Below are 20064 nucleotides of genomic sequence, written 5' to 3'. Positions count from 1 at the left end.
GGCTCCCGTCTCTGTGACACGGACTCACTACCGTGAGAAGGTCGTGAAGTCAAAAAGAAGTGGTGACCAAAGAAACAGAGTATACAGGGAAATTGTCCGAATGCCCATTTCTATCCTCAGCCTTGTGCAGCTAGGACTAGCATCATGCAGCTGTTTGCGCATGAGGCAAACCAGATCGATTCGCAGCCTTGCGTTTGGATATAGCAACTCGTGCTGAGGCATGACTGAGTCTGTTACACTACGAAATCCGCTCCTGTTACAGACCCAGTCGTGTGATCATGGAGAGCTCTTCTGCCGGGTTGCCTCAGTGCTCATCTCAACGACGGACTGCAAGTGTAGTACAAGATTTTTGTTTGCCTTGCGCATGTCAAATCATTGGTTGGCAGCGGTTGCATACTGCCCATTGATCAATTTGTCGAATTGGCGTGATCGGGCATACATAAGCCTCGATAAAGCCCGAGCTAGACGCACGAGCCACAGCCTTGCTGTCAAGCTGTACTTGTGTAGACCCTCTGAATCTTCTGTCAAATCCTCAGCTTCTATAAATGTGAAAGCTGAACCCAAGTGCTCCTACAAGCTTCCCTTTCCAAGCCAGCGAGATCCGCCATTACTACGGTCTTCGTCATGGGCCAGCTCCACCTCGGATTCAGCCTTGCTGGGTTCGCAAGCATTGGTCGACAGCCCAGCCTAGCCGCGCCACGCTGCGGCTGAGCATCAGTCGCGTCTCAGATTCACGAACATCCCTCTACTAGACTCGGTCATCTTATGTACAACCGCCGCCCGTCCCTATCCATTGCCTTTTGCCCTCTGTTTGCTGTATACTGGCTCCATCGTTATCACTGTCGCTCCGTCCTCGCATGCCATTTTTCCTACTTGCTGCTACTCCTACGAAGATTGAACCATTCTCCTTCGAACCCAGGTGTGCGCAAATCCCTATCTTCCCACGGGTTGACACGGTCTGTCGGACACCACCTGTCATCGACCTTCCTGTTCTTCGATTGTGACCGCCACAGACACAGCGTGCTCCTGTGACACAAGAATGCGTCTTCCTTTAGACCACCTCGGCAAGATCAAAAACTACATTCACATCGGGCAAGGGGCCATCCTCTTTCTCGCATGGGCCCTGACAATAGCGCTCTTAACCCGCGATGGAAGCACTGACGGCCGTGTGGGCTGGTACTTTGGCTTGGTGCGCCCTCCATTGTCACCTGTATGGCTGTCCTTCACTAACGCTCCGTCCTCACACAGTGTTGGCTAACCATTCCGACCCTGATTTACCTCGTCATGGTACCTATGTGGTCCCGTGCCCGCCGCTTCTCAAACGTCTATGCCTTCGCCTGTCTTGACGGCCTGGCCGTAATTCTCTGGCTCAGCGCCTGGGCAGCCGTTGCCTCGTACGTCGCCGCGGGGAAAGGAAAGGGGGACAAGAAAGACGCCTCGGGCTGCGACAACTTCAAATACGGTAGTCCTGGACGCTGCAAATTGAGCGAGACTATCATTGTTTTCGGCGTGTTCGAAATGCTACTTTTCGTTGCGACAACACTCATATCCTTCCGGACCGTCATGACATTCAAACGCACTGGCATGATGCCGAACACGCAGTTTGGGGGAAGCGGGTCAGACAAACCGAACGATTTCTCGGCGCAGACCCAGGACGCGTTTTCGAGTAGCATACCAGCGGACGAAGAGCTTGACGATGATTCACAGAGACGGCAGGACTACGCCTCCCAGAAGTCCGAGTACGATGAACAGTATGCGCCACTACATCAGCAGGAGCAGGATGACATCGTCCACATGCCTGCTGCGCAGCCTCAGAGTCCTCTGAACCACAGTGGGTTAGGGATCCATGACTACAACACGGCTTATACGGGGTACGGAGGTCAGCAGATGCCGGGTCGGTAGCATGTTTTGACGGTCTCTGTGACAACTTATTCTCGCAGTTCTCTACAGGCCTCTGGGCAGTGACTACCTACCTTTTGAAGCGTTCGAGCGATTTTCGGTCTTGTAGTGTATCAACGGATATCTCACAAATCTCGTTCAATAGCACCGGGTTTCATGCCTCATTTCAATTAGCCTCGGAACATCTTCAGAGTTTCAGTTCTTGTCCAACGAGATGCCTTAATAAATGTCAGAGCGGCAGTAGTGGCCATCTTATGCCGGGAGCCTTCCTTGGTCGTGTACAACCAGCTTCATGCAAACCTCAACTTGGTCTTGAGGTGGGAGTACTCAAGTTTGGCGTTGTCTGGTCTATGTCTTACCAAAAGAGACCGAAACTTGCTTGATTTGAGCCGAAGCTGCATTAGCATTGAACGATCAGCATTGACAGATGATAAGGCGAACAGTGGAAAGGGAACTCAAGTTCGATTCATTGTTGATTTCATCTTTGTATTTCCGCATTCTCAAGTCCCGTGATTCCCATCATAGCATATGCGCTCTCAAGTCCCGTCATCCAGCTGAAACTCCATTAGATACAGGCTGCGTATCCGAACCAGATTGCCCCACAGGAACCTCCCCGGAAGCTGCGTCCGCAAGAAAACCAGCATCCAAAATTCACCCAACTGACAGTATGACATAGCAATCTCACTGACGTTGTCGTGATCTCTTGGTGAGAAGAAGGGAAATGAGAAAGCGCAGGCTGGGTTGCTGACCTGAGAGAAGACGCTCGTCCATCACTCGGACAATTCTCGCCAGACTCCAACAATCTCATGCCTAGCCCGTCGCCGTTTTAGCTGCGCCTGGACGCCTGTACAGGTCCCTTAACAAATACACCTATTCCGTCATAGCCCAAATCAGAAAGAAAAAAGGAAGACGAAGCGATCCAAAGTGAGCAGTTTCGACCATCTTGGATCCTGTCTCGCCTGGTATCGTTGGCCGGATATCAAGTGACCTTGAACTCGGACTGAAGTTGAGGTGTCCATTGATACAAGGAGGATACTGTGGAAAGAAAAGAAGTGCAATGTCGTCAAAAAGAGGTCATTAGGAGACACGGGGCCCCGGAAGAGACCCAGCATCTGTCGTGTCCGCCGTCTCTCGCCCGAGAGTCGTCTCAAAGCTGACGTGCATGATCTCATAACAGGATCAAGTAATTGCTGGGTGCTATACCTGTCTCGCCATTCTCTTTTTTAGCCTGCCACCATCTCCCACTGACATCTGAAACATCGAGGATTTCGTGTTTGCTGAAGCTGATCTCATTTGCGTCGTCTGGGTTGGCCTCGTAGCTGTAGATGGCTTTGGCACGATATGGATATTCGGTAGGCTGGGTAATCTCTTGTGGTGGTGCTGGTGTACTGCTAGTATTCATGGGTTGCGCTGAAGCTCTCGGTGCTCCTGCCGGTCCACCTGGGTATCCTGAAACAGGAGAGGATGTCTCGAAGCCATTCAATTGGGCTGAGGTGTACATTTGGGGAGGCTGTGTGGAGGCTGTTGTCTGTGGACGATCGTAGGCATTGGTCATGTTCTGCGTAGGACCACGGAAACCATTCGCTTCTTTGTGCAAAGCAAATTGGTCAATGAATTCGCGGTGGGCAGCTTGAGGTGTAGAACCGAAGTAGAATATCCAGATGATCTGCCATCGATCAGCGCTTGAATCAAGTGGACGCGTCAGAGCACTTACAGCAACCATTGAAAGTAGAATATGGCCTGCCGCTGCGGCTTCCATTGCGCCTTGCGGCTGGTAGACAAGGGAGTTGACCGCAGAAGTTGTCATGACAAGCCCAGCAGCGAGATATCCAACGACCTGTGAATCATCAGCATCGCTCCATACTGGGAGAGATGTCCAACATACCGCCATGCTATAGGTACCGCTCGAGTTTGTAGCGAAGACGAATGTCACGCCCAGAATGCAGCATAGCATGTAGGCGACAGTCCACCAAGCATACTTTGGGAACGGATCTTGGATATTGGCAATTATGGAGGAAATGAACGCGATGAGCCAGGCGAGCTGTGTGAGGATTAGTGTCGCGTTCGTCTTGAGTAGGGCAGGGGTCGTACCAAGCTGATGGAGATTGTAGCCAGAGCAAAAGGGTCGCCAACAATATGACCGAAGTCGATTCTGCCTCCTCTTCGCGCTTCCAACATGTTGTGTTTCTTCAAAGAGGGAGAATGGAGTGATCCGTATGAGGGCATGAAGGGTCAAGAGCGTGGATGGTTCTTGTGGAGGATGGTGATGCCTATTGTTCCCGTTCTTTGTTCAATTAATCGAGAAGGCAAGAAGAATGAGGTCGTGGATTGGGAGATGTTGTCTGAAGGCCAGGCGTAGGCTGGGTGAAAAGAGGACCGAGCGTTGGAAGGCTGTGTCCGTGTCTGTGTGTTCTTTCGTGATGGCGTGGCCCGGGTTTGTCGACTCGAGTCAATCGGAGCAATCGGAGGACCAAGAAAGCCAACGACAGAGTCGCCAACTAAAAGTAGAAGAGGCGAAGAATGACGACAAAGAGAGAGTAACGATCGACAAGAATAAAGAAAGCCTTGTGTTGACAAAAAGTGGTGCCTGAACGAGCGTGGATGTGGTTTGAGAAATGAGGATTCGAGTTCAGGAGGAGGAATTGGACAGGATGGGAGGAGAGGGATGCGTACTACTCGCTGGGGAGGCGTCCAAGGGCGGTCTCCGACCAGAACAAGGCCACGCAGGGCACCGCCCAGGGCCACTAAGAATTCAAGCCTTCCAGTGCCCTGCAACACGTTTCACCCCCCCAGCGTCGATCCAGCCAGACTCAAAACTACCCACTGTCTCCAGATTTACAATTTCCAAAAGACTCGATGAAGGTGACTATGCCTGATAGTGAGGTGTGATACGATTATTGCTCATCGGCGTGGTGAGTGTTCAATCTCTTCGCTTGCTCAATGACACTTCGTGCTGCCCTTTTGCATACTCGGCGGCTCTTCCACAGTACCACAGGCCACGCGCCCTGACAAGCGCCTGGTGGCACCTCAACAGTCAATCTGGGCCAGATGATTGCCATATCCCGAACAATGCTCATTCAATTCGGCGGATGCTGACATAGAACAGATCTTCATCTCCAGATGCCCGTTCGGGCTTGACCTCCAGACAGTTTCGACGCCTCCTCGCCTTTGAAGTACCATAGCCTGACACCCGGATGTCTAATTTTCCGCTGGCAATTCTCAACTAATGAAACTTGGGCTGCTTCCTGACACGACCATTGGACAGGATGCGTACCAAGTCCCCTGACATCTGTGGGCACCGTTGATCCATGGTTCTCGACCAATCTTCCCCTCCCCATCATTCGGCCCCTGGCACCGCCACAAGCGTGATTCCGCAATCCCAGGACCCAGTTGTTCCCTATGAGGTTGGTAGAACGGAGTCTATGAACAGTCGGCCACAGCTTCGCGAAGTCAAGGTTTGCCTTCTACTGCTGGACAGTCACGACAGTCCAAAGCAAGGTCAGGCACGGCGGAATATTCCATCTTTCTGTTGTTCATGGGCTGGCGAATGCATGATCTGCAATGCCGTTGTGATCTGCGACAGGCGCAAATTCTCCAATTGGCCAACAGCCCTGCATTCGCAATGGCTATGCTGGCTTAACGAACCAACTGGCAAACAGCCGGATCATCCTTCCTAATGTGCTGTCGCCAAATTACCCGTTGCAGCTGGTCATCCGACCTGAATCGGCCGTCGATGGCAAAAGAACAATACGTCTGCACATAGCGAGCCGGATCGTACCATCGACTGCCTCGCATGTCTGAGAACTAAAAATATATCTATACTGGTCAGATGCAGTCACCTAGAGATATCCTTGTTCTTCCTTTGCTCGCCGTTCCCAACGGATCAGGTGTCTTTCGACTTTGGCAACTCTTCCTTCCCAGTCTTCCCAGAGGTCTCCCATTCCAACAACTCCAATCTTGACCCACCATTCCAGGCATCGAGCACTGCGCTCACGTAGGTCACTCACTTCGTCTGACATCTCCTCTTCGATCCGCCTGGTTTGTTCAAGTCGAGGAGCCAAGGACAGTAGTTCTGAGCTTTGTCCAGCCGGAGGGATCTGCAACGTCTGTAATGACGAGAGCCTTGAGGCGGTCTCGGGGAATAAGGTTGCGTGGGAAAGGACAATAGAGGCGAGCGTGCTCAAATCTTCGGACTTGGGTACATCCGTGGCAATTGTTCGAGAAGCGAACAACTCTGGGTAAGCAGTTGCTAGAGCACGATGTTAGCTGACTTCTTGATCTCTTTCGCGATCAGTTTGGTAGTGTCACCCACATAACTGTTCAACGTTACGAATAAGTGTGCCGGCGGATCCATTGAGCTTCTTCAGTTTTACCATCTCACTGTCCAGAGAATCCAACCGTGCCCATACTGTCTCATTGTGCTGCGCAGGTTTCCGTACTGGATCCGGGATACCATATTCATTACTGCAACCCTTGAGCAGAAATTCCAGCCGACGTAGACGTGTCTCAAGCGCAACCAGTGTACTACGCGCAGCGGCTTCGGGGTCGGTCGCGTCGGTGGCCATGTCAGTGCAGGACGATAGCAAGCCAGATGTCTCGACGATGTTCGCACCGCAGCTTAGAATCCTCGCAAACACAGCAAACACAGCAAACCTCGGAGAAAAGTTTCAGTTAGTTCCGACGCGGTCAGCTTGGCTAAAGCTGCAGTCCTGGCTCAAGGTGAACGTGGGCATCTGACTGCCCATCAATGCATTATCTTGAAACCCTGTCTCGCTTTCCAAGTTTTAGATCCCTATCGATTTCCTGCATGCAGCGACTCTGACTCGTATGGCCGATACACGTATGTCTCACCCTGGCGAATAAACTCTCTGCAAAGCCAGGTTTGAATAACTTGGTGGCTGGAACTTCACACCATGGAAGACCCCCGCCTTCAATTTCGACACAATGATTTGTCCACCACAACGCCACGAACAAGCAGTTAGGCGAGCTGCTTCCGGAGCGTTCCTTTCCCAGTGGCAGGAACAATCCATTCTACCCCAATAGCAATGGACGGCCTTGATCGGATCTGAGAACCATCCTGCAAACTGCACGTAAATGCTGTCGCCAATGGAGCTACTCGGACTATTCCAAGCACTATTGACAAGAGAGTTTCTCGCAGAGGGAGTACTTCAAACTAAGGTATTCAGAAGGTGGGATATGAAATGGTGCTTTTGCGATACCGGCTTCCTCAATTGGATCAGCGCCGCGTCCCAGTAGGTGGATACTTTCAACGCTCGGGAAGCCTGCGAGGGAACCCCGGTCGAGGCTGACCAATGAAGTCCCAAGGTTGGTGCTCGACGACACCATCCTTCCCAGCCGTCTATATTCAACAGCTGCTGCACGAGGTGTTCGTCATCCCACCCAGACCTGAAGTGCTGTTCTCTCTAGTCGAACAAGACCTAAGCCTTTGCTTCCGGCTTTGTTTTTTTCGTATCATCTCAACTGTCTGAAATAATCAATATTTGCAGGTGGTTGATCGGAGCAGTTTCCATGCAGCGGACCTCTCTGTCCACCGGGATTTGCAACATATACAAACCTCTTCCGCCGCACTGGCCATAAGTGTGATGCACTCGGACCATGACGGCGTAGGTTGTGAAACGTGCACCATGGCACCACCAGATCCGCAGCGTTGGACTTACACAGACTACGTATGCTTCCTTCGAAGTCATGGCTTTCACAATCTAGCATGTCTAGACGACTATCTGCGATGGGGTGTTGAATCTGCTCGAAGCCCAGCCGTACCGCGACCGCAAAGAGCGGAAACAATTCTTCTCGAGTTTGGAACATCAAGTTTTAGGACGTCGGATCTGACGGACACCACCAAGCTGAGAGTCTTATTGAAAGAATGGACGAAGAAAACACCCTCAACACCGACGACTCCGGCACCATCCGGAGTTCAAGGGCGGATCATCATGGTCAACAACATCAGTCCCGATATGGTCGACACACTCGGAGGTCTTCTCAACATCGAACCAGGCTTCTTCGCGTCCCATCTCGCCGACCATGGTATTGGAAACACAGGCGACGTCAACACATCATCTCCACTGGCTTCTCAAAACCAACGACGTCAGAAGCAATTTTTCACTATCGAGTATCCATGTGCATTTGTGGCCCATAATTGTGGCAAGGACGTCGACATCGAGAAGCTCTACTGCAAAGGGAACTACCGGCGACGAGTAGAAGTATGCTCGAAATACGGCAAACACAAAGTCGCCCTTGCCAGGCGGAAAATTTCATTCTACATGAAGAAATCCCTGGACCCATGGTTATGTAAGTCCTCCTGCCTCCTGCCTGCCATCACGAAGCATACTAACTCTCCAGGCGTCGTCCTGGTCGACCCACCAATGACACACTTCACCCTGGGCGCCGAAACAAGTTTCGGCACATTCTCCCCGAGTCAGCGCATGGAAATATCAGGCTACCAAGGCGGCTACCTCGACTTCATCGAGATGCGCCGTCCCGGCAGCAAAGACTCGCACGACTACCGCGCCTGTGGCTCTCGCCCCATGTGCCCAAACCCTTTTGACGACCTTTGCCGGCACTGGCACATAATGGCGCGCGACGGCCTGCTCAACCCGTCCGACAATACAATGCTCAATATCATGCGACCGGCCTTCCAGATCGCTGCGTCCGAGTGCACAAACTTTTTCGACTACGTCCGCACGACTCTCGAGAGCCAGCCGGTTTCCACTGCGCTCGCTCTCGAGCCGCAAAAAGCCAAACGCATCCTGGATAAAGTCATCTCTCTCGACTCCATGCTGAGTCGGTACAAGCCCATTCTCACACGGGTGAAATCGTTCGTAACCTCGGACTCGGATCTGAACGATGACTACAGGGCGCTCCTGATCGACCTGCACCACTACCGCGCCGAGTGTGATTCGCAGATGCAGCATATTCTCGCTGTCTCGCAGGTGCAGGATACCGGGAGCCTGACGTCGATCGAGTCCGAATCCGTCCGGCAGGCGGACTATTCGCGCTACTTGACCATCATTGCGCTGATTTATGCACCATTCGCACTGGCCTGCGCAATCTTTAGCATGCCGCACGACTTTGCGCCGGCGGCCCATTATCTTTACGGCTTTCTGCCTGCAACCGCAGGCGTGGCGATTGTCTTCCTCCTGCTTGTCTTACCGGAGGCGAGAGATCCGCTGCCCAGTATCAAGGCCGCGCTGTGTGGGAAACTGACGAGGAAAACGTTGCTCGCGAAGCCGAGTACTCGAAGTTTGAATCCGGCGCCAGGCGAGAAATACGTGGAAGAGGTTTGAGCAGATTTAATATGAAGGAGCTACTTACAAACGCTACAAGTGTGCAAATGAGGTCGGCCGCAACCGCTCGCCAGCACATTGCGCTCGAGTAAGCTCTGCTACAGCAAAGACGTTGCTTCTTCTCCAGGCCACCCTGTGGAGAGGCTTTGCAAACGATCTGTGAAACTCGCCTCGTGGCGCAGAAGCCTCCCTGGAGGCCTGCAGCACGAGTTTCGCTGATCCAATTCTTCAACGACGAGTCTGTTACTTGTGGTATTGAGCAGACAAATGACCCGGCGACGTGCGCCACCTCTCATGATTTCGGAATGGTGTGGCTCCTGCCGAGCCAGTGCGCCTATATATCACACCTTCTCGATGTTACATCATGTCTCATTACAACACATATTAATGAGGATCTACGACCGCAGGGTGCATCATTTCGTGAAGGTCTCCATGCAGGCTTCATGGCACGCTTTTCTTGGAATTTCCATCTAGGACTGGTAAGCATGTAACCTCCCAGCGAAGACGCTGGGTAGGATCGACGCTCGGAATACGGGATACTTGGGAAAGGGAAGCAAAGCAACGTGAGCTACTGTCCTCCGTCTGCTATGTATGACGAAAGAAATGAATGACCGTGACAATATTTGGGTTTTCGAGAGTCCTTCGGCCTAATATCATTTCATAGCCTCTGCGGAGCTGTTCAAGGCCCTCGATAATGTACACAGGACAATTATTTGGGGTTTTATATCGTACATCATGGCTAAGCCTGCCCAGGAGATCAACATGAAGCCCAGACACTGCATCCAGAACTCCTAGACCTCCACCTTTGTTGGAATTTTGACCTGGCCTTTCTTTCTCTCCTGCGAAGGTACACCATACCTGAAACCAGGGCTCTTCGTCCCGCGTCCATCGAGCCTAGTTCCTTCCCTCGTTGCTGTTACGTCTGTAAAGATGAATTGCCACCGTCCGGTGTCAATACGCTTCTTCCTCTCCTCTTCCAACCGGGCTCTGATCTCTTTGGCTTCCTTGCTCTTGCGCGCATCCTCCTCAAGACGCGCTAAATGTCGAGCCTGTCGCTTCCGGTGATCGTAGGCAAACTTTGGGTCAAGCTTGTCTTTCTCGAATGCAATCAAGTGTGGGTGGGGAATACGCGAATCGGCAGGCTTCAGGATAGGGTGTGAATGACCTGCTTGGCCGACATACTCGGGCTTCTTGTCCTCCCAAGCTTCTTTGGCAGGTTTCCCACCTTGTCCGACATCTTGGTCATCTGGCAGACGAGGTGCGCCACTGAAGACACGACCGGCGTCGGTACGGTTGAACGCGCGAGATTCGGAGGCAGGGTAGAATATTTGAGGGTAAGTCAAAGGGTGCTGTTCAAGGTCGTTAATGGATTCGTGAGGTTCCATGGGCTTCTTTGTGCGCTCGTCGATCCTGTTCACTGGAAGCATCGAGTGGACGGCCTTGGCGTAGGGGATGGCAAGGTCCTTCTTCTGTTCCAATCTACGTCAGTCTCGCAATCAGAGAGTATAAAGTCGATGCAGGAGAGTAGAAAGGGAGGGCCATTGTTTCAGAGAGTTGTAATTTGTTTTGTTTAAATCACCATGTTTGGAAGTCTGGAAGACTAATCGATTTTGTTGTTCATCACAGTAAAGAGGACCCATATAAGACCATAGCGCGAAATGAACATACCTCTGCAATCATCCTCTTCTCAACCTCGACCAGTCGTACAACCGCAGCGACTCTGCGCATGTCCACGCCCATCTCAATGGAGACTTGACGAACAGATTTCTGTTGTACCTGTACCCGCCGCCATATCTCATGTTGCAACTCTTCTGAAAGTATGCTTTCCGAGACAAAATATCGATTCAGGGGGAAAGGTCTCAAATCGTTTTGCGTTTCCTTGCGGATCGGAGTTTCTTCCGCGGCTGCATCAAGTGCTCGAGCAGCTTCACTATCTGGAGCCTCGGAAGGATCAGAAGGAGCACCAGTAGGCCTTTGTTGATCTTTTCCTCGCAGGAGATTCCCTCGTCTATCGTAGGCAGAAAGGTAATTCGTTGATCCAGCTAAAGGTCGTCGAAAAACTTCACCAGGCCCTTGGAGCCACGCAAACATCTGAGCTCGTAGCCTCGTTTGCGAGGCAGGTGTAGAGGAAAAAGCACGATTGAGACATGATTTGCAGTGTGTGTGGACGGATGGAGGAGGAAGAGCAAGCGAAGCGGTCGAGGGGGGTATTCGAGGTGGCATAGTGGGTATAGAGGATCAAAGAATCAGATGTGTAAATTGGAGGCTATGTCATGGCCAGCAAGCTTGACGACTCTGTTGGCTGAGACGAAGTAAGCGCTGAGAAATGCTCATGGTGTTGCTCAGCTGCAAGTGAACAGGAATAAAATTCATGAAGCTCAGAACGAAGGACGCGCCAAACCTTCCCAATCAATCTTGATCACGTGCTGTCAGTTGCTAGCGAGCCAGAGACGGTGAGGGACGGGACTCGCGTTACGGCCCATACACAAAATTCGACAGGTGCTTTTTGGTCTGCTCAACAACATTTGATATCTCGAAGACAGAGACGCGCTCCCCAGATAATCAGCAGTATTCCAGGAGGATCTTACATGCTATGGCGCAGACAAACATGCTCTTCGCATACAAGTTTCACAAATGCTCCCCGGCCAAGCGGTTGCGGCGGAACAGGGACCGTTCGGCGCCAGCAACGACATTAGTTGAAGTCCACATTCTATCAGAAGATAAAAGCCGAGAGCTTAGAATGACAGTGGACGCGGCATCTAAAGCTATGAGATGCGTTGTGTCTTAAATCTGACATCCTGAAGCCTCCTAGCCTCGGGTCCTTGCAGCCTTTCTGCGTGCTCTGAGCTCACATCTGTCCATGATATATCAAATGCCCAATGAAACTGGCCCTGTTGGCAATAGAAGGCTTCAGGGTCTAAGAACAGTCTTCAGATCAGCAGAGACAACGTCCTCGCCCGTCTTATGGTTGGCCAGCGAACTATGTATTGTGTGAAGGATCAAGGTATGTGGAACGTTCCTACCTTGATGTGGACCATATCACTGTATGCCAGACATGAGACCTGCGAGAGCCGGGAAATCCTTTCTTCACATGCTTCAAGGACATCTAGCACAGTACGTGGTACCAGCAGTAACCACGCCAGGAGCGTAGATAATTTTCAATACCAGGCTGGATTTGTGCGATGCACCAGCATGGAGATGAAAGTGGATTTGAGCAGCGGGCCTTGTCGGATGGGACTGATGGAGGCATGTCGTGAGCAGCAGAGAAGCATAGAAGGTTCGATTCCTCAAGGGGCGACAGCCACGTGTATACAACGGTCCGTGCTCTTTGTGCGCATCTTGTTGGGAATCGGTATGGTTTTCACGGATATTTTTGTTGATGTGTCGTGTGCCTCTTCGAAATCAGTACTTGTCGGTGCCAGGTCTTCGCGGGAGATCTCCCGAAGAGACAAGGGTACCGGTCGAGCCGTGTCACACCCTGCCGTGCCTGGCATAGGCTTTTGTTGACTGTGTCGAATCTCACTCGCTCAGTAACTTTAGTCCCGAGCGGATACCCAGCATACCCAGCATTGGCCACGCAGGAGCTACGAGTACAGAAATGTGGTACTCGTGTTATTATTCTTCAGTGAGATTTTTCGCTGACAGGCTTACTAACTTAGGGTGCTTAGGCTTCTTTTCGGGGTGCACGGTGCGCGGATGGACCCTAACCAGGGGCATAAGGGCCTCCAATCGACACCCCGGAAAGGACCCTGCATTTTGGCTTGCTTTGGTGACCTGCGACGTCATTGGTTTTCGCCATGAGATCTGCCCGAAGTAACCACAAAAGTGCAGCGCCGACCGAAGCCATCGTCACTTCCAATCTTTTTGCTCCAATTGTTACAACAGCAAAACTGCGCCTGCCTGCAAACACACATCACAACTCCCTCCTCTTGCCTTACTACCACTTTACTTCGTCTCTCCATTTCCTCACTCAACGACTTAATCAGCATCCGTCATGAGATACATCATTCTTTATCTTGTCTAGCATCTTTCGACTTATTCCTGCCATCTTTTCCCTTCAGCCGGCGCCGGCCAACATCCAGCAACGACACTGATTACACCGCAGCTAAAGCTGACCTTCTCTCGTTCTTGACGTTGCCGTTCTACCCGTCACACGCTTTCGGCCTCTCCCACGATCGTTTCCTCCGCCGCAAGGTCAAGTGCGTCGCCGCGTATATGGCTCCGCGTTCTCCAACGCATGCCTTCGATCCAACACCTGCTCTAGAGCACGACCCAGACAATTTCTCGCCTTTGGCTCCTTCAGTCTCGATGGAAGCATCCAGCAATGGCAACTCCTTCAAGGGCGTTAGGTTCTCGGAGAAACCGTTGCTGCTTCCTCAAGGCCGTCATTCAATAGCCACCACAAATGTTCCGTTATTACCACCAGTGACCTCTTCAAGCCAAATACCAAAACATGGGTTTCAGATGACGAATGCGACGCATGAAGTTGATATTACTGCGTATATCGAGCAATGTCGACTGTTGAATACTCAACTGAGGGAAGCCCATGACTGTGAGCGAAGAGCCTGGGATATAGAAAGAACCGCGCTGAAAGCTCGCATTGCCGAATTGGAAAGAAAGTTGAGCAGAAATAGGGATCCACAGAGGAGGTCAAGCAACGACTCTGCAACAACAAGTTTGCATTCTTTTAGAGCAGATTTCAAGCCGTCCATGACAAACACGACGAATCGAGCAAGAGCTAGGTCGTCATCAGATTCAAACAGTGGTGTACATCCTGTCTGGCAGGGACCAGAGATTCATGCACCCGCTACTCGAGTCTTCTCTCATGAGGACACCTCTTCGCACCTACCAAGTATCTCTGAGAATGAACCACTTCCACCTTTGTCCAAAGAAATTTCTCCAACCACTCAGAAAGAGGTTGAGAATGTTCCCGTGCCGGTCGAGCAAGTTGATAAATCCTTGGATGGCATCACTCTGAAGTCGGCTGCTTTGACCTCAACATTCGACACGGGAATCACCAGTCCACAATTTGCGTCTCCTCTGCATACACCATCTCCACAGCCAAGGAGACCTCCTGAAGGGCTTCTGCAGGTTGATGTCAAATCTCTACTGTCGCCACTCGATGAGAAGCTCAAGAGACATGCAGGTCATACTCCAATGGCTTTCGATGGCACTCTATCTTCCGGCACAGGAAGCACCACTAATCTGACTCCGAGGCAAGAGAAACCTGTGGAGCCTGCCCCTACAAAGCGACCTCCTCTTCGGCCCTCAGAAAACTCAGAGTCATACTTTTCGTTCAGCTCCACAGCTAATGACCCGGTCATGGCAGACGAAGATCCGCTCGCAGAAGAGGTCGAGCCCAACCTGCAGCACGAAGTTGATGAGGATGCCTCACTCAAAGGCCCGCTCATGCTTGATCCTAGTGCCAAGTCAGAGTCCGCCAACGTCTTCCTCGAAAGGGTCGATGCCATGCTTTCGGAAGAAGCAGCCGTACGTTCGAGATACGAATCGGCTCTGTCCGAGGGAAGCGAAGACAAAAACTCAGCGGAGGCAGCAGAGGCAACAGATGTTGCAGCCGAGGCACCCGCTCGAGAGGCAGACGATGATGTGCCGAGGCTAAAGATCAAAAACAGCATGAATTTTGGTAGTGCATGGGGCGGAGATATGCCAGGTCGTATATAAACCTCATTTCGGTTGTCCACAGCGGAGCGCGACAAATGTCCAGGGAACCAGCGGTCATTTCTCGGAGTTCGTTTCTTGTTATACAGAGCGATCTGGAACACTTGCAGGCATCAGCACTAGAACAAGTGTTCGACCTGGGACGGCCACAAAACTTGTTGTTGTGCTGGTAGCAAAATGTTCGAGGTAGCTTGGTTGAAAAACTAGTGTTTGGACTATCTGTGCTAGCTCACAGGTATGGCGGGTTAATCTGGATGAGGTGACAGGGTCAATCCAGGGTCATTCGTTGACATGATCGGCAGGGCAACCGTGTTCAAGGCCAGCGAGCTCGTCACTGCGAACCCACTAGGAGGAGGTGGACAGAGTGAGAGTTCGTCATTCCACATCATGTGCAAGGAGGATATCGGCTGCTTCATAGCTTATCATACCGGAATGTAAATATGGATGTCTCTCAAGGACCTGGCGAATTCTGGCCGATGGGGACGACTATCAAGCGCGCAACGTGTTCCAAGCTCGATTCAGCATATTTATATACCTGAAACGCTTGCAAAAGTTGCTTTCATACATTGGACTCAGGTAAGCATCCGTGTCGAGGCTGACCTCTAACGCAAACCAATACCAGGATGGCGCGACCTCCGTAACCTCGACGTCTTTGTCCACGTACGCATCCACCCCTAGCCCGGCCGCCGTGACCTCTTGGAGGAGTCGACGGCCCATCCTGATCATTAGTGCTGCCACGATCAACTATGGTGTTGAGGGGTTACTGGGTGCCGAGGTTGCGAGCACTCTCGAGGCCTCTGGTGCATATCTTGATGAGGCGGTCGATCGGAATTGATCGCTTTTCGCCTTCCATGAAACGGCGACTCGTGTATCCTTCCCTATCAAGTTTCTCAAAGCCTTCATGACCGGACATGTTCTCTGAAGTCTCACTGTGCTGGTCAATTGCGAACTCTGAAGTGAGCGTCGATGCAATCCGAGACCATGGAGTGCGGCGGATCATTGGCGCATTCAACACCCACGCCTGTGAGTGGCAATATTAGTGAGCTGAATATCGCAATCGAGGAAGAGAAGGTGACTTGCCTTTGAAGCCTTCATTTTTCTCACAACGACCTTGCTCATAAGCTCAACGCGCATCCAGTAGTGAAAAGTGCTGCCATCTTCCTCGTCCGGGTTCGCAGACCACTGACAGGTCAGCAGGTCCAAGTTCTTGTGTCGTAGACAGAGCCACGCACCAAACAAAAGCACGGCGCGGTAAGTCCACTGGTGTGGGCTCACTGTATTTCTGTGCTGTTGGCTGTGAACTGCATCGGTCGTATACCCGCGCGAAAAGCGAATTCATTTCAAATTTGGCAAGCCTTTACTCAGAATTCGGAGGAGCTGGGCATCCTCTTTCTCGGGTGCGCGCAGGAGGTCGTTATGAGCGTATAAGTCGAGATAGCTGATCAATCGCAAACCGTAGCGTCCGAGAACCCAAGGTGCATCCTGGAAGTTTTCATGGTTACTGTATTTGTAGCAGTACATGGAATTGTTCATCAGACAATCTTCGAACTCGATCTTTAGATCTTTGCACACTTGGAGGACATTCTCTACGCCGTGGGTTATGTAATCGCGCGACCGTCTGATCCTGCCACTGCAGGTGCGCCAGGTAGGCTGGTCGATGTTGAGTTTCCAGCCTCGATTGTCTTCGATATACCGTTCCTAGATTTCGGTGCGGAGTTCTGCTGCAAGTCGGCACAGCGCAGACTTGAAGTATGGCTTTGGTTCGCCAGACGCGACGGCTGGATTGCTATACCATGTCAGGGGATCTTCGGCAGAGGGGAACTCGCGCCATGCTTGGATGTCGCCGTATCTCCAGCCAACGCCTGGGTACCAGAGGGCAATCCTTGATGTCGACCTCGATCTCTCTTCCGCTGCTCTGCCCCAGCCAGCTTCGTATGCGAACGACTTTTGAGCATCGGCCATGCACTCAAAACCTGGTGGAGGGAGATCTGCTGTAGCCTCATGCCTAGCTCGCCGACCGAACTTGACTGGAGTACTGCCAGCCCATCTTCGTGACATGTTCGCGTCTCAAAGGATAATTCGACGTACAGGGAACGAGGAGAACCAAGGAAGGCGTTGGATCGTTTTGACTTGCCAACGATCGCTCTTGAGATGGGAATAAGGAAGGAGGCAGTCTGTGAGAAACATTAAAGAATATATATACATCACATATCACAGTGAAGCAGTGAAGCAGTGAAGCAGTGAAGCAGTGAAGCAGTGAAGCAGTGAAGCAGTGAAGCAGTGAAGCAGTGAAGCAGTAAAGCAGTGAAGCAGTGAAGCAGCTTCTGTTTGGGCAGCTGTCACTGTGCATCTCTGCCCGATGTGGTGACCCAAGTCTCGGTGAAGGCGGAGATGTCGAGGCAGTCGTTGTGAGTGATACACACATAGTAGTGGAGAATTTCCCTCTGACGGACTTGGATCTTAGAATGTGAGCCGAGAGCGTGATAGGGTGTGTACTTGTGGCATCACTGGAGTTCTGGAGTCTTTCTCATTGCCGGAGAGCGATTCATAGAAGGCTTGAACTAGCTTGTTATAGGAATAAAGTGGCATTTCCGATCCCTCTGTCGAGAGTCAGACCAAGGGGAGGTATTCCGGTGCCCCCATCTTGCGCCAGCGCTACTTACAGACGCTGCTGAGAATTCATGAAGGCAAAGGGTGGCATTACGACTAAGGTGTGTCACAGTCTTCACCTCATTAGTTGTCTAGCTGCTTCGCTGTTTGCCTGGGTCAAAACTGGCAAGCAAACAGTTTGGTCACGGCGAGCTTTGAATGTACCAGTAAAACATGAAATTACACGTACAAACATGCAAACGTTAGCTGCACGGTGGTGTCGCTCGCATCAACTTAGGATTTGACTGATGGTCGGCGTGCAGAGGGGAGCAAGGACGTTTCTCACACTCCATACCAGCCATACAGACATTTAAAACTTGTACAGTAGCAGCCCACCGCTCTTACACCAGGGATAAATGTAGCTGCCGACCCTCTAAATATTGAGTAAGGCCTGGGCAACTGTACACAATTGTGGTGGCGATTAGAGCTTGCAATAAAAGACTGCGGCGATCCGTTGGCAAGGCTGGACAACCCCTATTCTTGTCTTAGTCATCGGCCAGTGCAGATCTGCGAGACGGAGCCTTTTGGCAAGAATCGACTGCAATATGAGATACCTTTCGTACGTGGGCATATAATCCACGTGAATAAGAACGTAATCGAATCACACTATCCTTTGGCACTCAAAAAGCCCAGAACCGGACGTTCTGACGAAAGTTACCAACGCAGATAATAGTACAGTCCTTGCTTCGGTGCTAGTTTACGCCTAGAACGACCGGAGAGGCGGCTCATCCTCGAAGCCTCTCAAGCAAGTGGTTCAGTGTCACGTATGATTTTGTTCTGGAGCCATATGGATGAGGAGTATGATGATGCTTCAACTACGTGAGCAGTTCATAAGTTCACATCCTTTGTTCAACCACTTTCACCGCCCAAGACAACCATTGCTCCCGCTTCGTCCGCTGGTTCAAGGGTACGATGACAGATACCTCGACGCATGCATGAACCTCGACCAAGATGATCACCATCCGCCTAAAGATCCATGTCTGCGCTCTGATGCCTGATCATGAGTGACCAATTCGCGCCCATGTCTGATAGATCCACGACCACGAGTTGCAGAGCCTCGACTACGCATGCCTATCCCACTGCCGCGAGTATTTGATCCTGTTGGGCGCCGAGAAATCGTTCCAATCTTGTTGTAGATCTTGATGAGGCGGTCAACTGGGATAGATCGAATCCACTTGCGTCCTCTGGCGAAGTGGCTCGTGTAGCCTTCCAGATCCAACTTCTCGAAACCGGCGTGAGTTTGCATGGCTTCAGAAGATTGGCTTTCTTGGTCGATAACCAGATCTCGAGTGCTCATCATCGCAAGGTCGGACCAGGGGGTTCGTCGGATCTTTGGAGTATCCAATACTTGATCCTTAGCAACCGTGTTAGTGCGTAGCCATGACATCTTGGAAAGCCTTGCTTACCCCAACACCTTTCACCGATCTGACAAGGTCCTTGTTCATGACCTCGATACACACGCGAGTCGTTGGCTCGTCCCGTTCGTTCAGGCCTGTTGTGACAGGACCGCAGGTGAGCAGGTCCATGTTCTTGTGTCTGAGCGTTAACCAGGCTCCCAGAAGGAGCAGTGTGCGCATCTCCTGTTGATGGCGACTTGGTCTGTTCTTATCTTTGGTTTCCTCGTATGGGATGCAAAGTGCGCCCGTGTCCCATTCGCTCGCGAAGCGCAGCCACTTTAGATTCGGAAAGCCGGTGGTCAAGACGCGCAACAGATTGGCAAAATGTGTCTCGGGGCGGGTTAGGAGATAGTAGTGGCTACTCATGTCAAGATACCGGACCAACTTCAAGCTCTCATAACCCCACACATATGGTGTGTCCTTGAGCCATTGACGCGTGCCGCATTCAAACTTGTAGCGTGTGCTATCCATGAGGTACTCCACCAAGTCCACATGCAGGTCTTTGCACGACAGCAGGGGGCCCTCGAGTCTGCGGGTGAGAAAGGGTCGGCGACGGCGGATACGACCACTGCAACTGCGCAGAACCGTTATGTCCATCTCCCTTTCCCAATCGTCGTGGAGGACATAATCGTAGATTTCTTGTCGGATCTCAGGAGGAAGCTGCGCAAAGGCTGAATCGGTGAAGGATGTTGCAGGACCGGAGAGGCTCGGTGGGTTCGCATACCATTGTTCAGGATACGTTGCGGCTGGAAAATCGAGGTACGCTTGAAGATCTCCATATCGCCATCCAATGCCGAGATAGAAGATTGCGATCTCTGGGACAGAGATGATCTCCTGTACGAGTGCGCCTTCGTCGTCACAGTATGATATTAGATACCGGACGTCCCACGAGTCATCCCCCGGCCGCGGCTGGTCAGATCGGTAGGCCGAATACTCGATTGCAGTTGATGCCATGTGGAGTGGCGAAATAGGGGAAAGATTTGAGGCACTTGATTCACGCTCCAAAGATGAAAAGATGATGAAACTTCGTGTTGACTGAGCTCGTCTTTGATGCGCGTCTGACCTAGGAGGCTGGACCGGGACCATGGGTTATATATATACCATAGACAGAGCTGAGGCAGTGAGCCCATTCCGAC

At 51.6% G+C, this 20064-nt stretch overlaps 8 protein-coding genes across 8 annotated transcripts; 3 read left to right on the top strand and 5 right to left on the bottom strand.

Annotated features, from left to right (window-relative positions):
• The first annotated feature begins 749 nt into the window (after positions 1–749).
• PV05_05995 (uncharacterized protein) lies at positions 750–2188 on the top strand. Its single transcript, XM_013462574.1, has 2 exons — positions 750–1189; positions 1249–2188. The coding sequence occupies exons 1-2, from the start codon at positions 1040–1042 to the stop codon at positions 1900–1902; spliced, it is 804 nt and encodes a 267-aa protein (XP_013318028.1). The 5' UTR covers positions 750–1039; the 3' UTR covers positions 1903–2188.
• PV05_05994 (uncharacterized protein) lies at positions 2023–4616 on the bottom strand. The gene is made up of 4 exons (XM_013462573.1): positions 3991–4616; positions 3785–3940; positions 3614–3736; positions 2023–3565 (listed from the first exon to the last, which is right to left on the bottom strand). Exons 1-4 carry the CDS (start codon positions 4123–4125, stop codon positions 3068–3070), a joined length of 912 nt encoding a protein of 303 aa, XP_013318027.1. The 5' UTR covers positions 4126–4616; the 3' UTR covers positions 2023–3067.
• An 867-nt stretch (positions 4617–5483) lies between these two features.
• On the bottom strand, positions 5484–6516 carry PV05_05993 (uncharacterized protein). Its single transcript, XM_013462572.1, has 2 exons — positions 6212–6516; positions 5484–6148 (listed from the first exon to the last, which is right to left on the bottom strand). Exons 1-2 carry the CDS (start codon positions 6462–6464, stop codon positions 5739–5741), a joined length of 663 nt encoding a protein of 220 aa, XP_013318026.1. The 5' UTR covers positions 6465–6516; the 3' UTR covers positions 5484–5738.
• Positions 6517–7231: 715 nt separating this feature from the next.
• On the top strand, positions 7232–9972 carry PV05_05992 (uncharacterized protein). The gene is made up of 2 exons (XM_013462571.1): positions 7232–8208; positions 8260–9972. Exons 1-2 carry the CDS (start codon positions 7503–7505, stop codon positions 9201–9203), a joined length of 1650 nt encoding a protein of 549 aa, XP_013318025.1. The 5' UTR covers positions 7232–7502; the 3' UTR covers positions 9204–9972.
• Positions 9825–11541, bottom strand: PV05_05991 (uncharacterized protein). The gene is made up of 2 exons (XM_013462570.1): positions 10872–11541; positions 9825–10672 (listed from the first exon to the last, which is right to left on the bottom strand). The coding sequence occupies exons 1-2, from the start codon at positions 11424–11426 to the stop codon at positions 9995–9997; spliced, it is 1233 nt and encodes a 410-aa protein (XP_013318024.1). The 5' UTR covers positions 11427–11541; the 3' UTR covers positions 9825–9994.
• Positions 11542–13065: 1524 nt separating this feature from the next.
• Positions 13066–15405, top strand: PV05_05990 (uncharacterized protein). Its single transcript, XM_013462569.1, has one exon. The coding sequence runs from the start codon at positions 13419–13421 to the stop codon at positions 14883–14885; it is 1467 nt and encodes a 488-aa protein (XP_013318023.1). The 5' UTR covers positions 13066–13418; the 3' UTR covers positions 14886–15405.
• Positions 15406–16580: 1175 nt separating this feature from the next.
• PV05_05989 (uncharacterized protein) lies at positions 16581–16940 on the bottom strand (the record flags this gene model as incomplete). Its single annotated transcript, XM_013462568.1, has 1 exon — positions 16581–16940. The coding sequence occupies one exon, from the start codon at positions 16938–16940 to the stop codon at positions 16581–16583; it is 360 nt and encodes a 119-aa protein (XP_013318022.1).
• Positions 16941–18326: 1386 nt separating this feature from the next.
• Positions 18327–19882, bottom strand: PV05_05988 (uncharacterized protein; the record flags this gene model as incomplete). Its single annotated transcript, XM_013462567.1, has 2 exons — positions 18327–18885; positions 18938–19882. The coding sequence occupies 2 exons, from the start codon at positions 19880–19882 to the stop codon at positions 18487–18489; spliced, it is 1344 nt and encodes a 447-aa protein (XP_013318021.1). The 3' UTR covers positions 18327–18486.
• Positions 19883–20064: the final 182 nt, after the last annotated feature.

Source organism: Exophiala xenobiotica, assembly GCF_000835505.1.
Source record: "Exophiala xenobiotica strain CBS 118157 unplaced genomic scaffold supercont1.3, whole genome shotgun sequence".
Taxonomy (NCBI): domain Eukaryota; kingdom Fungi; phylum Ascomycota; class Eurotiomycetes; order Chaetothyriales; family Herpotrichiellaceae; genus Exophiala; species Exophiala xenobiotica.
This window is presented reverse-complemented; position numbering and strand designations above follow the sequence as displayed.

What these genes read in the sequence shown, in the direction of transcription:
- PV05_05994 (XM_013462573.1), bottom strand. Translation starts at nt 4,125, where the DNA reads ATGCCCTCATACGGATCACTCCATTCTCCCTCTTTGAAGAAACACAAC. An exon ending in CTACAATCTCCATCAGCTTG is followed by an intron (nt 3,941 to 3,990) that starts GTACGACCCCTG and finishes ATCCTCACACAG; the next exon opens with CTCGCCTGGCTCATCGCGTT. An exon ending in TTCTACTTTCAATGGTTGCT is followed by an intron (nt 3,566 to 3,613) that starts GTAAGTGCTCTG and finishes GATCGATGGCAG; the next exon opens with ATCATCTGGATATTCTACTT.
- PV05_05990 (XM_013462569.1), top strand. Translation starts at nt 13,419, where the DNA reads ATGGCTCCGCGTTCTCCAACGCATGCCTTCGATCCAACACCTGCTCTA.
- PV05_05995 (XM_013462574.1), top strand. Translation starts at nt 1,040, where the DNA reads ATGCGTCTTCCTTTAGACCACCTCGGCAAGATCAAAAACTACATTCAC. An exon ending in TGGGCTGGTACTTTGGCTTG is followed by an intron (nt 1,190 to 1,248) that starts GTGCGCCCTCCA and finishes GTCCTCACACAG; the next exon opens with TGTTGGCTAACCATTCCGAC.
- PV05_05991 (XM_013462570.1), bottom strand. Translation starts at nt 11,426, where the DNA reads ATGCCACCTCGAATACCCCCCTCGACCGCTTCGCTTGCTCTTCCTCCT. An exon ending in AGAAGAGGATGATTGCAGAG is followed by an intron (nt 10,673 to 10,871) that starts GTATGTTCATTT and finishes AGATTGGAACAG; the next exon opens with AAGAAGGACCTTGCCATCCC.
- PV05_05992 (XM_013462571.1), top strand. Translation starts at nt 7,503, where the DNA reads ATGCACTCGGACCATGACGGCGTAGGTTGTGAAACGTGCACCATGGCA. An exon ending in ATCCCTGGACCCATGGTTAT is followed by an intron (nt 8,209 to 8,259) that starts GTAAGTCCTCCT and finishes CTAACTCTCCAG; the next exon opens with GCGTCGTCCTGGTCGACCCA.
- PV05_05993 (XM_013462572.1), bottom strand. Translation starts at nt 6,464, where the DNA reads ATGGCCACCGACGCGACCGACCCCGAAGCCGCTGCGCGTAGTACACTG. An exon ending in TCGTAACGTTGAACAGTTAT is followed by an intron (nt 6,149 to 6,211) that starts GTGGGTGACACT and finishes ATCGTGCTCTAG; the next exon opens with CAACTGCTTACCCAGAGTTG.